At 39.7% G+C, this 16,933-nt stretch overlaps 1 protein-coding gene across 1 annotated transcript in view; it reads right to left on the bottom strand.

Annotated features, from left to right (window-relative positions):
• The window catches only part of LOC131220953 (anaphase-promoting complex subunit 5), a 52,291-nt gene that overhangs the window by 8,629 nt on the left and 26,729 nt on the right, over nucleotides 1–16,933 (bottom strand). Inside the window, exons 10-12 of the mRNA XM_058215983.1 lie at nucleotides 9,652–9,906; nucleotides 5,387–5,464; nucleotides 5,012–5,274 (exon numbers count right to left, since the gene is read on the bottom strand). Coding sequence (XP_058071966.1) covers nucleotides 5,012–5,274; nucleotides 5,387–5,464; nucleotides 9,652–9,906 — 596 coding nt within the window. The remainder of the gene's footprint in view (nucleotides 1–5,011; nucleotides 5,275–5,386; nucleotides 5,465–9,651; nucleotides 9,907–16,933) is intronic.

The following is a 16,933-nucleotide window of genomic DNA, read 5'->3' on the forward strand; positions in this document are numbered from 1 at the left end:
GCACTGGATCAATGAACAGAACAAATATTTCTCCTCGCTGTGATAGATGCTGCATCTTGACTGACTCTTTAAGGCATGTAAGAATGATCCAGACTCATTTTCCTCACACCCATTGATGTTGGACCAAAGATAGCCCAACTGAAACATAATAGCAGTAAAATACATTGTAAAGATATTAAGGACTAAAAAATATTTTGTTTGCTTCTCAACACTCCCTCAAATTCAACAAGATCAGAGCTGATCTCCAGTCCACTTCCAGTTCTTCACTGCTTTTGGCATCCTTGCAGTTCTTCGACGCTGATCTTATGTCCTTGCAGTTCTCTGATGTTCATCTCAAAATGTTAGCCAAACTCTTTTCATGGTAATGATTGCAATGATGATATAGACAGACATAAGACTGTAGTACTGCTTTCTAGGGATCTCTCCACCTTTCTTGGAAACTCCAAGGATTCACATACAGGGGGACCTGTAAAATGCTTGGGAACCCCTCCAACACCACATCTCTACAAATGTCTTCATCATGCTGAAAGCACTGAGTCGGTGGGAATCAACTGGAAATGGTGTCAAGGAGCAATCATGAATCAACATCTGGATGGAAGGAAATTTAAAAGGGAAAGGATCAAAGAGAAGAGATATGAGAAACGGAGGGAAATGATAATGGATTCCTTGCAAGGTATGATACCGTGCTCAACCCGAACAATTTAGTACCATACACGTAGGGCCCATTGTTCAATGATCCAAACCATAGATATAAACAGACCATATTGTGAATGTTGGGGAACCAAAACTCTCCCAGAAGGAGAAAACATATATATATCCTAAACCTACCAATAAGCAGCCAACAAAAAGAAAAGGTTAAGAAAGAAGATACAGCAGTGTTTGTCATTCGACCAATAAAAGGACAAACACTCTACAGGTGGGATTCAATGTAGGTGACTTTTAGTGTATGGCTAGCTGTGTTGAGTGCCATCATCTCAATGTTTTGGATCACTGAACTATGGTCCCTACTAGCACAAACTGAAAACCAGAACATACTGTAGAATCTCAGGGCCAGAGCATTGTATAGTATCTCATTCCTTTTTTCCCTTGTGTAAGGAAAAGGAGAGGGAAGAAGTAAATGATTACAGCGAATTTAGGGGATCTTTCCATTGTAGGAAACTTTCTATTTTAAGACATTATCTATATCAGAAACTTTTGATGTCAGGGATTTTTTTCACACAGTTCCATTTTGGGAAATTTGCCAATTCAGAGTTCCTACCAACTCCAAGTAGTTGGGATATAAGGCTTAGGTGATGCCAATGATGATGACATTTCAGAGCTCTTAGATCTAGGCAACTAATGAAGGAAAAAGAAAAGCAACTCACACGTGAACTGAAACTGGGAAAAGAAATAAAGGGAAACCTTCACCTTGACCTTCAAGAAGACGCACATCTCAAACACTACGCTGCCAGGTTAAAATTCAGAAAAAAGGAAAAATGATGAGCACAACTGGAAGTGTAAACAAAGAATGCACATATTTTTATTAATATATAGGAGCCCTAGAAAATGAATCTTAACTGATTTTGAGATATAAAACAATGGTCTCAGACCTATATACCACAGAGGAATTTCAATTAGAAATTCACCGCTAAATGGCCTATGATTAAAAATATCCCCCTTAAAATAGTTTTTTTTTTTTTTTTTCCGTTGAAGGATCACTTGCAACAGAATCAATGATATGACAAAACAAAAAGGATTGGGGACAAAAACTGTTGATATTCTCTCTGAAAATGGAAATATTACATGAGCAGCATTTTACTCACTCTTTCCCCAGCTGCTCTAATTCTAGATGGGAGTCTTGATCCATGCATTTATGTAATGGTGCTTCTATAGATACACTCTCTTACAGAAATTTTCACCTTAATGTATGGGAAAGCTACGGGTTCTACTGTATTCCTGTCTTACTTAGAATTAGGTTTGTCGCCTAACCATCAAAAGGAATAGAAGCCAATGAACTTCAATCATCATCATCTAAACCTTATCCCACCTAATTGGTGTCAGCTAAATGAATCTTTTTCCACCATACCCACTCTATCAAGGACCATAACTTACAATTAGACCACAGGTCATCAAGTCTACAATTAGACCATAGGTCATCAAGTCTATTCTTGCTACCTCCACCCGCATCCTTTTGGGCCTCCCTGACTCTTTTAGAGCCTTAAACTTGCACCAACTCACTCCCAACAGGTGAAGTCTTGGTCTTCTTTGCACATGACCAAACCATCTAAGCCTACTTTCCCTCATCTTATTACACATTGGTGTTACTCATAAATTCCCTCAAATGTGTTAGTATATGAAAGGTTTGGGCATCATATGTCTTTTCACGAATGGCAAAATTTTATTAAAAGCAAAAGTGTGAAGCCAAACAAAAGGCAGAGATGATGAGGAATCATCCTGCATTGAAGAAAGCAAGGTGTGCCGTAACAACCGTTATAGGGTTGTATTGGCCGTTACGCAATGGTAACGGTGCCAACCCTTACGTGTTACAGGGTCATAACAGCCATAACGGCCATTGCGAAAAAAAAAAAAAAAAAAACTTAACAGCCACTATGGCCCATATCATAAATGTACCAGTGGCATGGTATGCCAAATCGGTTACGTATCGGCCGATACGTAATGGTAACGGTGCGAACCGTTACCCGTTTCGGGGCCGAAACGGCCGATTCGATTTTTTGTACCCGTATCGGCCGATACGGGCGTAACGGGCCGTTACGGGCCCGAAACGGTAACTCTTTTTTTTTTTTTTTAGCTCTGTTTTTGCTGTTTTTTTGAAACCTCTTGCTTCCAAACTGTTTCTAACTCCTTCTACTACTAATTTCGACCAACCTTAGCTAGGTATTTGATAGAAAAACACATTATATTATAGATTTTTTTGAATCAAAGCTCCGTGGGCCATTTTTCAGAAATTCGTCAAAAATAGGTATTTATACTTTTTTTAATATATTTTGTTGTTTTAATCATGTCATATGATGTGTTAATCATAGTAGAACATGTTAATGTGCATTTTACAGATTTGGGGTGCCATTTAATAATTTTTTAATATTTTTTTCTATTTACGCATGAATTTTGGCCCCTTTTTTTAAAATTCGAAAAATCAGTTTTTAATGGTTGTTTTGCTGTTTTAATCATGCCATTTGATGTATTAATCATAGTAGAACATGTTAATGTGCATTTTACAGATTTGGCGTGCCATTTTATATTTTTTTAATATTTTTTTCTATTTACGCATTTATTTTGGCCCTTTTTTTGAAAATTCGAAAAACCATTTTTAAATTATTCTTTTGCTGTTTTAATGATGTCATATGATGTGTTAATCATAGTAGAACATGTTAATGTGCATTTTACAGATTTGGGGTTCCATTTTATATTATTTTTATATTTTTTATATTTAAGCATTTATTTAGGCCCTTTTTTTGAAAATTCGAAAAAAAATTTTTTAATTATTGTTTTGCTGTTTTAATTATGCCATATTATTTGTTAATCATAGTAGAACATATTAATGTGCATTGTACAGATTTGGGGTGCCATTTTATATTTTTTTATATTTTTTCTATTTACGCATTTATTTCGGCCATTTATTGAAAATTCGAAAAATCATTTTTTAATGATTCTTTTGTTGTTTTAATGATGCCATATGATGTGTTAATCATGGTAGAACATGTTAATGTGCATTTTTCAGATTTGGGTTGCCATTTTATATTTTTTTTATATTTTTTTCTATTTACGCATTTATTTCGGCCCTTTTTTTGAAAATTTGAAAAATCATTTTTTAATGATTCTTTTGCTGTTTTAATGATGCCATATGATGTGTTAATCATAGTAGAACATGTTAATGTGCATTTTACATATTTGGAGTGCCATTTTATATTTTTTTTCTATTTACGCATGAATTTTGGCCCTCAAAAATAATTGCAAACACCTAAATGTAAGATATTTTCATATTACATTCATTCTAATATATCTATCATTGATAGTAGATAGTTAGAAAATTAAATATATGAATTTTGTAGTCAGATTCAGGTTATCTGGTTCATAAATTCATCAGACAGTCCGATACAACTTCTCACTAAAGAGTGGATCGTTACACCACCATAAACATGTTCCAATTTATAAATGAATGCATATTTGGAATGCTTAGAATATTCCGGATTTAATCCATATTTTTTCATATTTTTTTGGCAAAAAAAAAAATTTTGCGCCGTTACGCCCCCGTATCACCGTTACGCCCCCGTATCCGTATCGGTTTTGGAGGTCACCGTTACGCCAACCGATACCAATACGGGACACCTTGACCAGTGGTGGCCATTACGGCTATTGTTACGGCACACCTTGAAAGAGGGAATCAGCATCCTAAGAAACATAAAAGATTCCCCAATACAACTTGAGGCCAGAAGCCCAAAAGATCACTCTATATTTTGCATGAAGGTACACTTGGCCAGAGGATTCAGCCCTGTTGCAGAAAGATTGGCTGTTTCTTTCTTTCCAAATCAACCAAAGGCCTGCGAGAAAGTATATTTTCCAAAGAGTATCTCCTTTTCTTCCCCCTACAGCCACCATTCCAAGCTTGGAAAACAAAGCTGAATACTGCCGGTGTGACCCCATTGAACCTGGAACTGGTTAAAGAAACCCGACCAAACTTCTGCAGAGAAGACAAAATACATAAGCAGGTGCTCAACCGTTTCCTCTGCCTGAAGACAAAAAATGCAACCATTGAGGATAATCTCCTGCTGCGCAAGTGCTTAATTGATAGGCAACAAAGTTCAAAGCCCCACAGTGAGAAATTTGTATAGTCGTGTTTGTATTATACAGAATGGTTGTATCAAAATACCTTTAATCAGAATCTTGTATGTAACATCTCCATGAAAAGTAATCAGGGCAAACAATATTTGCATAAATGGCCCATGCATCTGGCATTACAGGAATTGAGATTGATATATGCTATTAAGACACAGAGAGAAAAGAGACTTGTTACCTGCCATACAGCTCCCAGGAAGTAGATCTGAGCAAGTATGATGCACCCGCCAATTGCAATACAGACCCAGGAATAGGATTTGGCTGCGCACCAAAGTGGAATGAATCATAATCACTTCCAGATCCACTCTCATGCAACAATACTGAAGAAGACCTCAATTTCTGTAGGTTCTTGAGCCATGAAGTGCTAAAAGCACCATCAACAGTCAGCAACGTCTCATCTGATACAAACTCACTAAGCAAATAAGAACTTAATCGTAGCTCCTGAAATGATCCCATTACCGAAACATTAGTTGCTAAATAACTAGGTTTATTAGATGAATATCTATTGAACAAAAAGAAGAAGAACCATGGCTGTAAATACTGTTCTTGTTACCTTGCAAACACTAGTTGAGCATGTTCTGAGCTTTGTGGGAGCTTTGGGACCGAAGTATAGCAGTGGTCTTTTCACATGCTGGAAATGAACACATTTATGTGAGGCCACAATAGAATGTTCAAAAGTGCAATGTGTTTTATAATAATGATGCAATGCATAGCACTTTCAAGCATAAGACAACAACATCACCTATTAAAACTTAAAAAGATTAGAAGTTGATTCAGATAGTATCTACTGTGTCCTCTCTACCAATCTGTAGCCATTGATATTGATTCTGCTTAGCCACTCCATGATAAGATTTGTTCATAGAGAAGTCATGTCACTGTATTTCGATGCTGTATTTGTTCAGTGTACTTTTTCATATTTATACAAACTGGAGTTTTTGTAATTTACCATTTACATTCAGTGTGAATACATCTATAATAGATCGCGAGGGTTCTAGGATTTTCTCTCTCTCTTTTTTAAAGATAATGAGAACTTTCATTAAGAAGTCACAGAGATAGCGCCAAAAACAGAAGCAACAAAAGCATTGCCTACAAAGATCTAAAAAGTAAAAATTATGTCTTTTCCAACCACCCCTTACCCACAGCCCACTCGACAACAATAAGCCAGATACTGCTAGCAACCAACTCTACACTTCTGCCCTCATAGCGGAAGCATCTGCCATTCCTTTCGCCCCATATCGCCCATAAGAAAGTGAGAAGACAAAGCCTCCAAACATTTCAAACTTTTCTGCAGAGAGCAATCCTGTGCCAAGCCCCAACGAGATCACCAACATCAGCAGGCATGGACCAAGCCAAGTTGAACCTACCAAGGATAGAAGTCCAAACCCAGCTTGCAAAAGGGCAATGAATGAATAGAAGGTTAACCGACTCAGCCTTGTACATACACAAAAGGCATATGTTAGGGATAACCATGGCACGCTTTTGGAGGTTGTCAATCGTCAAGATTCTTCTTCCCATAAGCCATCCAAAAGCCCCAACCTTTGCCTAATAAGTAATGACTAGGAATGTACTGCAGAAATGACTAATGATGTTGAAATAAAAGGACAAAAGCTGCACTAACAAAATTTGTGGTCAGCACAGCACATGCAATGCATGTGAATATATGATTGAGTTCTAGAAAGGGAGATTTTAGTTTATACAAGTAGAAAACATCATAAAACGTGGAAGTTTGAAAAACCCAACCAAATAGGCCCTCGAACACAAATCGAGCATGGCTTGGTGGGTTAGGGCCCATTAGGTTGAAAAACAATTTTTTTTATTATAAAAAATAAAAAAAAATAAAAAAAAGACACTTTTTGGTTACCCATTTTTCATATTTTCCCCAAAATGGTCCACCCAGCTTCAATTTGTTGAATCACCCTTGAATCTTGTGTTTCGATAATCAAAACGAGCATAAATATGGTCTCAAGCCCTAGTTTATCCTTCCTTTAAGCTCAAAATGAGGAAAAATGAAGAAAAAATATTGAGAGAAAAATGATGAAAGAGAGCAGTTCTAGTCTTCGGTCACCTCAGCCACTAGTTCTAGAAGGAAATGTAATAGCTTCTGTAAGTGTAAAATCTATGCATGAATGTAATTTGACCCTATTGTATAGACTTCAGCTTTATCCCCATTTTGTGCCATGGATTCAGCATTCATTACTAGTCACAATCTTTCAAGGTACTAAAAGATTCCAAATAAGTTTCTTCAGTTTCTGGTTGCAATCAGGATCCTGTTTTGCTGGTCTTCAATCAACAGAAATTCATCCAAGGTATTAATTATTGACTAAATGAAGAGAGAAGATACTGGTGGATAAGTCAGTGTATAATAAAGGTAGAAGATGCTGAGCATTATTTTTCTTATCAGGAATGCCATATTACACATGCCATGCCTTCTTTTTGTTTTTTAAATTCATGAAGATTGCACATTGTACCAGTAATTTTAGAGGAACATGGAAAAGGAAAGTGGAATTTTTCAGTCAGCCAGCCATGCTCACATGTGTGGAAAAGGCTGATGGTCATCACCAATATTGGCTAGTAGGAAGGAAAGGGTGCTCACTATTGACAATCTCCAGAAAAGGTCAATGGTCAACACCAATTTTTGTAGCTTGTCTACAAGATATGGAATTGGTCGATCACTTATTCATCCATTGCCCAATCACTAAAGCTGTTGGGGAGAGCTTCTTTGGCTTCTTCAATGTTGCATAGGTGATGCAGGGTAATAATGAGGCTTTCTTCCTCTTGTGGCATGGGGAAAGATCTGGGAAAAGAGGAAGGGGGACATGGAGATTAGCTTTGTTGGCTAGAGTCTTTGGGCTCTCCAGGGAGAACAGAATAACCGACGCTTTTGGAACCAAAGCGGATAGGCTTTGAAGCTCTTTAGGAGGGCGAAATCAGACGTGTTTGAATAGGCTTCTTGATTGTTGGGGTTTTGTTGAGTGTATATTTATGTTTTCTCAGGGTTGAACTCTGTTGCTAGGTGTATTTTTGTTGGATGCATTGCTTTTTTCCTTCTTCTTCTTCTTTCTTCTTTTTTTTTTTTTTTCTTTTTTAATGCTGGGTGCTGTCTCATTTTGTTGCCCCTTGGGCTTCTTTTTCATAAAATTTCATTAGTCTCAAAAAACAATTATACTAAAAAAATATATCAACGTATTTCCTAGTGGGAATGCCAATGTGCTTCAGACATGTGACCAACATTGAAACTCTAACCCATCAATTTTAAAAAGAGTGTTCTTTGTTACATAGATGTAGAAGGATTAGCCACTTGACAAATGAAAAGGACTCAAATTCAGCAGTCAAAAAATGTCCAGTATTTCATTTATGAAGTGATAATGATGGGGACATCTTGCGCACATGCACGCCCCCCCTACGCATGTACGCAAAGAGGAGGGCCCCACCATCGATCTGGATTGATGACGACGTCCAGGGAGGACTTCCTAGTTAGAGGGCTGCGTTTTGGTTTGTTGGAGTGGACCCGATAATCATGTGAATCCCACCATGGGTTCTCATGATCGTGGCCCACTATTCCAATTAATTTAGTACTTTGGGTTTTGCTTATTATTGTTATTAGGAGTATCATGGACGGTTTAGATTGTTTGATTAGTTGTTATTTTTTATTACTTTGTCGCCAAGTAAGAGGTTGCACACATGGCTGGAGTTTTGGGGTATAGAGTTTTATTATAAATAGGCACCCCTTGTAGTCTTTTTTATTCATTAAAGATTAATAAAATTTTAGTGTTTTCCTACTCCTTTCCGAGTTACAAAAACCTAATTGGGTGCGAAGTTAACTACCGTGGTACAAAGCCACACCTATCCCGATTTGCCCCCACCTTCTACCATCCATATTTCTCTTTTCCTACAAGTATTCCATCTGCAAATCCATCAATATTTGCAGGCGTTTCCCCATCCACAGCAGATTTCTAGAATCTGGCCCTGCAGGAGGGCTGAAACTTCGGCGAAGCACCATGCAAAAATTGTGCATCGGATCGAGCTAAGATTTGGGGGTTTGGAGTCCATCCCTGACCGACCAAGGCCAAGGTAGCCTTTCTCTGAATAGTGGGCCCCACACACGTGCGGTCGGGATCACACGCCCATGCGTCTGGGCCATTGTTGTTGTCCACACGTGCGGTACTTCTCTGGTTCGTCTCTCTCCTCTCTTTCACTCCGCTTTCACCCAAAATCCCTAAACCTAACCCTAAATTACTCAAATCCCCAATTTTATGCCCTTTCTTCAACCTTAGGGTTCCCCGAATTGAAATTTCTGAATCCTTTGGATTGGGAAAATTATTTCTCTGCATGTGTGGATGAATTTACCCTCCTTTGATTCATGTTTGGTCTATAATTTTGATTGATCCGGCCCTAGCATATGTAGGCCTGGATCCGCATAAGATTCCCCTTGATTAAGTGTTTGAACTTTTGTGTGGGATATGAAATTTTGTGTAATTGTTTCTGAACTAGTGTGATCTAAAGCCTGAAAATCTTGCACATCATATTTGAATTTCATGTCCTGCATCAGATGAATTTTAGAAACATTGACCGATATGATAACCATGATTCAATCAACATGTTTGTGAATTTGCATGAAAAAGATTTGTCCAGTAAATCAAGATTTCAGAGTTGAGATATGATTTTCAATTGCTCTTACCAAACATTGTTAAGGATAGTATCATGATAAAGATCACAACAGAATATTTCCCTAAAGAGAAGAAACATATAATAGAAGACCACCAATACATCCTTTGAAAAAATGTCTGAAGCATGCATGATGGCCTTACGTATCCTTACCTTAAGATCCAATTTCGCCAAAGCAAGACGATTGAAAGCCACTAAGCGTGTTAGCTTCAAATTTTCTGCTCTCTTAAGAGACCTTTGTAAGAGCACAAGTAATTGTTGTTGGGTGGACAACGAAGTACCTAAACCAGTACTGGTCACAGGTGAATGTGTTGACCCAATTATTCCAGCTTTGCTTGAGCTACCTATTTCACACAAGAGGTCGCAAATGGCTGCTAAAGTGTATGCAAGACAAAAGTCATTGCTATTCTGCACACGAAAAACACATGTGAGAAGCGACTTTGTAAGAAGTGAGAAGAAATTTCATAACATAAAAATAATTAGAAAGAAAAAATGCAAGAAAGAAAGGAATTGCCAAGATGGCTCTATGTTATTTGCATTTGACTTGGGTGCTAGGTATGAATATACATCTAGGTGCCAGACTTGCTTGACCCTCAATCTCAAGGCACGAAGACGGTGCCATATCTATAATATTTTAGTATTTTTATAATCAGATTTTAACATATTTTTATTGAGTTTGTAGTGATGTCTTTACATTTTTTACTTTGTAAAAGTATACAGATAAGCCATATCCCACATGGATCCATTGTGATTACTTTATGTATCAATGATATCAGTCGAAATATCATCTGATGTAATTTGAATGCGCTCCGCGATACAAAACAGGTGTATTCGCAAAAATACCCAACATCACATGATATTGCGTGCATTGCACGATATATTGAAATATTATCTATATCACAATATATTGCCAACCTCTCCCTTAAAGTTACAGTATGTCCATCGATACATGTGGCATTGCATGTTTCAAGCAATAACAGTGTAATTCGAAGGAAATGTGAAATAAAGAATCTCAAAATTCAAGAAAAAAAATTAGTTGATATTTTTTGGGGGATTTTGTTCATATGTGCATTTTGGCAACTACACTCAAGCATTTCTCAGCAAAACATGATTTTGGTGAATAGATGCAATACGAGAGCAGAGTAAGGCTGGAACCCATTCGATGAGGAAATTTTCGTTTTAGGTGTTTAAATTCATCTTTAGTTTCAACTGATCATGAAGAAACAAGTGTAAATCCTATCTATGCATGAATTTCATGCATTGACATGGATTTGAAGTAAGATTTTTCATATGGGGGGAAGAGTGTTAGCCTTGGAAGCAGGAAGGGCAAGTATAAGGCATTGAAAGTCATGAACTTAGCACTCCTAGGTAAATGGTTTTGGAGATATGGGGAAAAAAAATGATAATTGTTGGAAACAAGTCATCACCATCATCATTTAAGCCTTAACCCAGCTAATTGGGGTTGGCTACATGAATCATGTTCCACCATTCCACTCTATCAAGGACCATATCCTCACTCAACTCCGCCAATGGAAGTATGTTGCTCTCATTGCCGGTCTGAAGCCTAGATAAAGGAGGGTTGCATCAAGTTGGCAACCGATGTCAAACTTTGTCCACATCTTTTCTCATGAATCCTGACAATCTTTGGAAGCAAGTGATATCTAGTTAATATGGGGATCATGAAGGATGATAATGCACTCGGAAAAGATCTCATTACATGGTACCCGTGTAAGGAAAGCAGTATACAGGGTTGAGAATCATTCCTCCAAAGGTGTGGCCTTCAGAATTAGAATGGAGCCCAAAAAGGAGGGAGGACACAATGTGCAATGACAAGCCACTCCGTCAATAGCTTGCAAGATTATGCAGGTTGTGATGCGGACACAGGTGCATTCAAGGTGTACCAACGAAGAAAGCGCCAACCACAAGTGCCGTCCTTGTGGATAGGCGAATATTGAAGAGCTGAAGACCTTTCACATGTGATTGGACATATAGAAGACCCCACTTAGGGAAGACACATGTGAAGGAAGATTGGAGAAAGAGGACCGAGCGCCCAGACTTTCCCATGCTTATGTTATTTGCACGTTTTTTGACTTAGTTAGCGGTCTTTTAGTAATCTTATATCTTTATTTGCTTATCCTAGGGGTATTTTAGTAATTTTATGTCTTTATGTGCTTATTTAAGTGGGGTAAAGCCCTAAACACGATTTTCAACTATTGATAAATGAAAAGCAAACCATTTGGTTGCCTCCTTCCTCTCTTCTCTCTAATGGTGCTTCTTCTCTCGCCTTGATCTTCTTCTTCTAATTTCTTCTTGTGCCCCTCCAACTTCCTCAAGGTAATAACTTTCTTTCTTCTATTTTTTTGTTTTGGCTAATTCCTCTTCGATCAAAATCTTGAGAACCGATCTAAACCCTAAATCCCCAGATTCTCAAATCCCTAATCCGAGAAACTTCTTGGTTCTTCGGACTAGTGATCTTCATTGATCGATTGGGTGTGACCATGCAAGATCGGGAGGTCTCATCCCTCGCCGGATCCAACCTAAGTAGTAATTGAATTCCATACTCCATGGTTGTAGTGATGGCCCGCTCCATTGCATGTTTCCTTTATGATTTTCTTAGTTATGATGATTATTGTTAGAATTTTAGATCATTTATTCCTTTTATTTCCGCTGTTTAATTATCTCCATGAGCATACATCATAATTAGGGCCGTCCTGCGTCAAATTTGGTATCAAAGCCTAGGCTTGCATGGTTTTTGTCTAGATCGAGTTATCAAATTAGGGTTTTGATTTTTTTTAGGTTTAACTTAGGAAAGTTCCAGGTTTAGAAAGTTTTCAATTTTAGAAACTTTCCAATTTTAAAAAGTTCCTAATCTGGAAAATTTTCAGATTTGAGTTGTTTCCTGTTTCAACTTAATTGTGTCAGTTCATAGTAGTTTTGCATTCATCGCATTCATCTTGAAAGTCATAACACCTAGTAGTCTAGTTAGGTAGAGTTTGGTTCAAGTCTTCATTGTATGCCCACGAGAAGAGGTAGAGGTTTCGGACTTCAACCTACCATGGATAACGAGCAGTTATCTGAGCAACTTGCTCAATTGATACAAAAGATAACCGCTCTAGAAGCGGGTCAAAGGCGTGAGTTTGCCCGCCTTGAGAACCAAATTACCATTACCATGACTAAGGTGGAGCAACTAGAGGCGTCCCAAAAGGAAAACCCCGCTGTAGGGGAAGATGCGCACTCCCAAGTGGAAGGAATCATTGAAGAACGCGCTGCCACACGTGGTGGTAGTGAGGATAGAGATCGTGGTAACGGTCGTGGTGTGGTGCGAGAGGCACGAGCCACATATGGTCATCAAGACCGTTATGATCCAGATGAGCGTGCGATGAAGAGTGTGAGAGTTGAGGCCCCGAGTTTTGATGGACGCTTGGATCCCAAGGCATTCCTTGACTGGGTTGCTGACATGGACCACTACTTTGAGTGGTATGGCATGTCAGAAAACCGTCAAATGCGGTTTGCTAAGATGAAGCTTGTGGGTCAAGCCAAGCTCTTCTGGACCAACACCGAGCGTAGGGTAGAGAGAGTTGGTAGAGCCCCTATCACACATTGGTATGAGATGAAAGAGAAGTTGAAGGAGAAGTACCTTCCTCTCTCATACCGTCAGAAGCTCCTTGACCAATGGCAATCCTTACGCCAAGGGTCAATGTCTGCCGCTGACTACATCGCTAGTATGTGATGCGATGTGATATCCGAGAAGACCCTCTAGTAACGCTCTCGCATTTTAAAACGGGCCTTTGTGCGGATCTTCAGCGCGAGCTTATCACTCGGCCCTTAACGGACTTAGATGAAGCATATCAAGTCGTGCAGGAGTTAGAGCAGTATCTGAAGGCTCCTGTCGTTCATCGTTTTGAGTCCCGAGACTCCAATACTAGATCTAGTTCCCAAGGAACTAGACCTAATATTGGTAATCAACCTAGGGCACAGGCGACCATTCCGCCTAGGCCTAGGGAGGACAAGGGCAAAGGGGTTCTTGGTGCCGGTCCTAGTAACATGAGCCAAGTGAGGTGCTATGAGTGTGGCAACCTTGGCCACATGTCTAATCAGTGTCCTACGAAGAGCCGTGGGAGAGCCTTAGTTATAGGCGAATCCCACGAGGGTGGAGATGACCAGGGTGATTATGAAGTTGAAGAGTATCACCCTGAAGGAGGACTTACTGATGAAAAAGTGGATGGAGAAGCAACGCTTGCAGTAGTCAGGCGTGTGTTAGCTCAGTCTAGAAGTAGTGCTGACTGGCGTCGAAGCACTGTCTTCTACACTATTGCCAAGTGTGGTGAAAAGAATTGTAAGGTGATAGTGGACAGTGGAAGTTGTCAGAATGTGATTTCCATTAGCACCTTAGATCGCTTAAAACTGAAATCCACACCTCATCTAGACCGTATAAAGTTTCTTGGGTTGATAAGACATCTCTACCTATCACCCAGCAATGTCTAGTCCCCATCGAGTTTGGGTCATACAAAGAGCCCCTATGGTGTGATGTTTTACCTATGGATGTGGGACATATTATCCTAGGTAGACCGTGGCTATTCGATAATGATGTCACGATCTTTGGCCGTTCGAATGCGTATACTTTTATGTATAATGGTAAAAAGATCAAACTTAATCCCATGCCACCTGAGAATACACTAGGAAAGAAGAAGGATGAGAAGGCAAGTGAGCCTAGAGAAATGGGGAAATCCAAACCTAAGTCTTTACATATAATCAGCACAAGAGAGTTTGAAAAAGAGGCTAAGGAGGATTCTATGGTGTATGCCCTTGTGGCTAGAGAAATTACACCTGAGGTTCCATCAGAGTTGCCCTGTGAGGTGACCTCGGTCCTGAAGGAATACAGTGATGTATTTCCTGAAGACTTACCGAATGAGTTGCCACCTATGAGGGACATACAACATGCCATTGACCTTGTCCTAGGGTCTACTCTACCGAACCTTCCTCACTATAGGATGAACCCTGCAGTGCATGCAGAGTTGAAGAAGCAAGTTGATGAGCTTCTGCAAAAGGGTTTCATCCAAGAGAGTATGAGCCCGTGTGCCGTGCCTGCATTGTTGACGCCAAAGAAAGACGGCACGTGGCGCATGTGTGTGGACAGTCGTGCCATAAACAAAATTACTGTCAAGTATAGGTTCCCTATACCTAGACTTGATGATATGCTTGACATGATGGCCAGGTCCACTATATTCTCTAAGATAGACCTCAAGAGTGGATATCACCAAATTCGTATACGCCCAGGAGATGAGTGGAAGACGGCGTTTAAGACGAAAGATGGGTTGTATGAGTGGTTGGTCATGCCCTTCGGCTTGACTAACGCACCCAGTACTTTCATGCGGGTGATGACCCAAGCTTTGAGGCCGTTCATGGAAAAATTCCTAGTGGTGTACTTTGACGATATTCTTATTTATAGTACCACTAAGGAATCACACCTTGAACATTTAAAGAAGGTCTGTAGTGTCCTTAGGAAGGAAAAGTTGTACGCTAATCTTAAGAAATGTGCATTCATGTCTAGCCAAGTTGTGTTCTTAGGATTTATAGTGTCATCCGAAGGGATGCAAGGCACCCTGAAAAGTCGGGCCATAGTTGAGTGGCGAACCAAGGAACATTCATGAGGTGCGAAGTTTTCACACTATCAACTTTTTATCGTCGGTTCATTAGGGGTTTTAGACGATCATGGCTCCCATTACCGAGTGCATGAAAAAGGAGAGTTCGTGTGGTCTAAAGCCGCCGTCAAGGCTTTTAAAAAATTAAGGGCAAGATGGTGGAAGCTCTGTCATGCGTCTACCCGACTTTACACAGCCTTTGTAGTAGCGTGCGATGCGTCTGGTGTCGGTATAGGTGGAGTGTTGAGTCAAGAAGGACACCTAGTGGCCTATTTCAGTGAAAAACTGAATGAGGCAAAACAAAAATACTCCACTTACGACAAAGAATTTTATGCGGTAGTGCAATCCCTGAGACATTGGTGACACTACCTCCTACCGCAAGAATTCGTTTTGTTTTCTGACCATGAGGCTTTGAGATATTTGCATTCTCAGAAGAAACTCAACCCAAGGCATGCCAAGTGGGTACGTTTCTTCAGGAATATTCGTTTGTTTTGAAACACAAGGCCGGGGTTGAAAACAAACCAGCGGATGCCCTTAGTAGGAGAGTGGCGTTGCTCAACTCCTTGAGTGTAGAGGTAGTCGGATTTGAGCAACTGAAAAATGAATACCCCATATGTCCTGATTTTGGGGGTACTTACACGTCGCTCTCTAGTGACTAGCATATTATGGGTGGATATGTTCTTAAAGATGGCTTTCTTTTCAAGGGAGACAGACTTTGTATTCCCCGTATGTCCCTTCGTGAATTCCTCATCTGGGAGCTTCATTCAGGAGGGATAGCTGGCCATTTTGGTCGTGATAAGACCATTGCCCTCGTGGAAGATCGTTTCTATTGGCCAAGCCTCAAGCGAGACGTAGCCAAAGTTTTAGGGCAGTGTCGAACATGTCAGCTGGCAAAGCAAAGAAAGCAAAATACTGGGTTGTACACGCCATTGCCAGTGCCACATGCTCCGTGGCAGGACATTAGTATGGACTTCGTGCTCGGGCTTCCCAAGACTATAAAAAAGCACGATTCCGTTTTTGTCGTTGTGGACCGTTTTTCTAAAATGGCGCATTTCCTCCCATGTTCGAAGACGTCAGATGCGTCTCATGTTGCTCGTCTTTTTTTTGATGGTGTGGTGCGTCTCCATGGGTTAACCTAAAACCATAGTGTCTGATCGTGATGTTCGATTTACTAGCTATTTTTGGAAGACACTGTGGCACATTATGGGAACTCATTTGCAATTTTCTACTGCTTACCACCCACAGCCTTGGAAATCTTCTACGTTGTCTAGTGGGTGAACATGTTAAGACTTGGGACCTAATTTTACCAACTGCTGAACTTGCTTATAATGGGTCAGTTAATAGATCTACAGGGTTGAGTCCTTTTGAAATTGTAAGTGGTTATAAACCTAGAATGCCCATAGATCTCTTACCTATGTCTGTTACCCAAAGGTCTTCTGAGTCAGCCGATGCATTCGCACGCCATATTCATGATTTGCATACACATATTAGACAGCGGTTAAATAAGAGCAATGATGATTATAAAGTTTTAGCTGATTCTCATCGTAGAGTGCAAGAATTTCAAGAAGGAGACTGTAATGGTGCGAATAAGGCCAGAGCGATTCTCTCAAGGATCTGCAAAGAAATTACAAGCGCGTAGTGCTGGACCATTCAAGATATTACAAAAGGTTGGGTCCAACGCGTATCGGGTTGACCTTCCATCTGAAATGAGCATTAATCCAACTTTTAATGTGGAAGATCTAGTCTGTGCCCATACTCCCATTGTTGATACATCGTCCCTTTCATGGCCTTTT

The sequence above is a fragment of the Magnolia sinica genome, chromosome 12 (genome assembly GCF_029962835.1).
Source record: "Magnolia sinica isolate HGM2019 chromosome 12, MsV1, whole genome shotgun sequence".
Taxonomy (NCBI): Eukaryota; Viridiplantae; Streptophyta; class Magnoliopsida; order Magnoliales; family Magnoliaceae; genus Magnolia; species Magnolia sinica.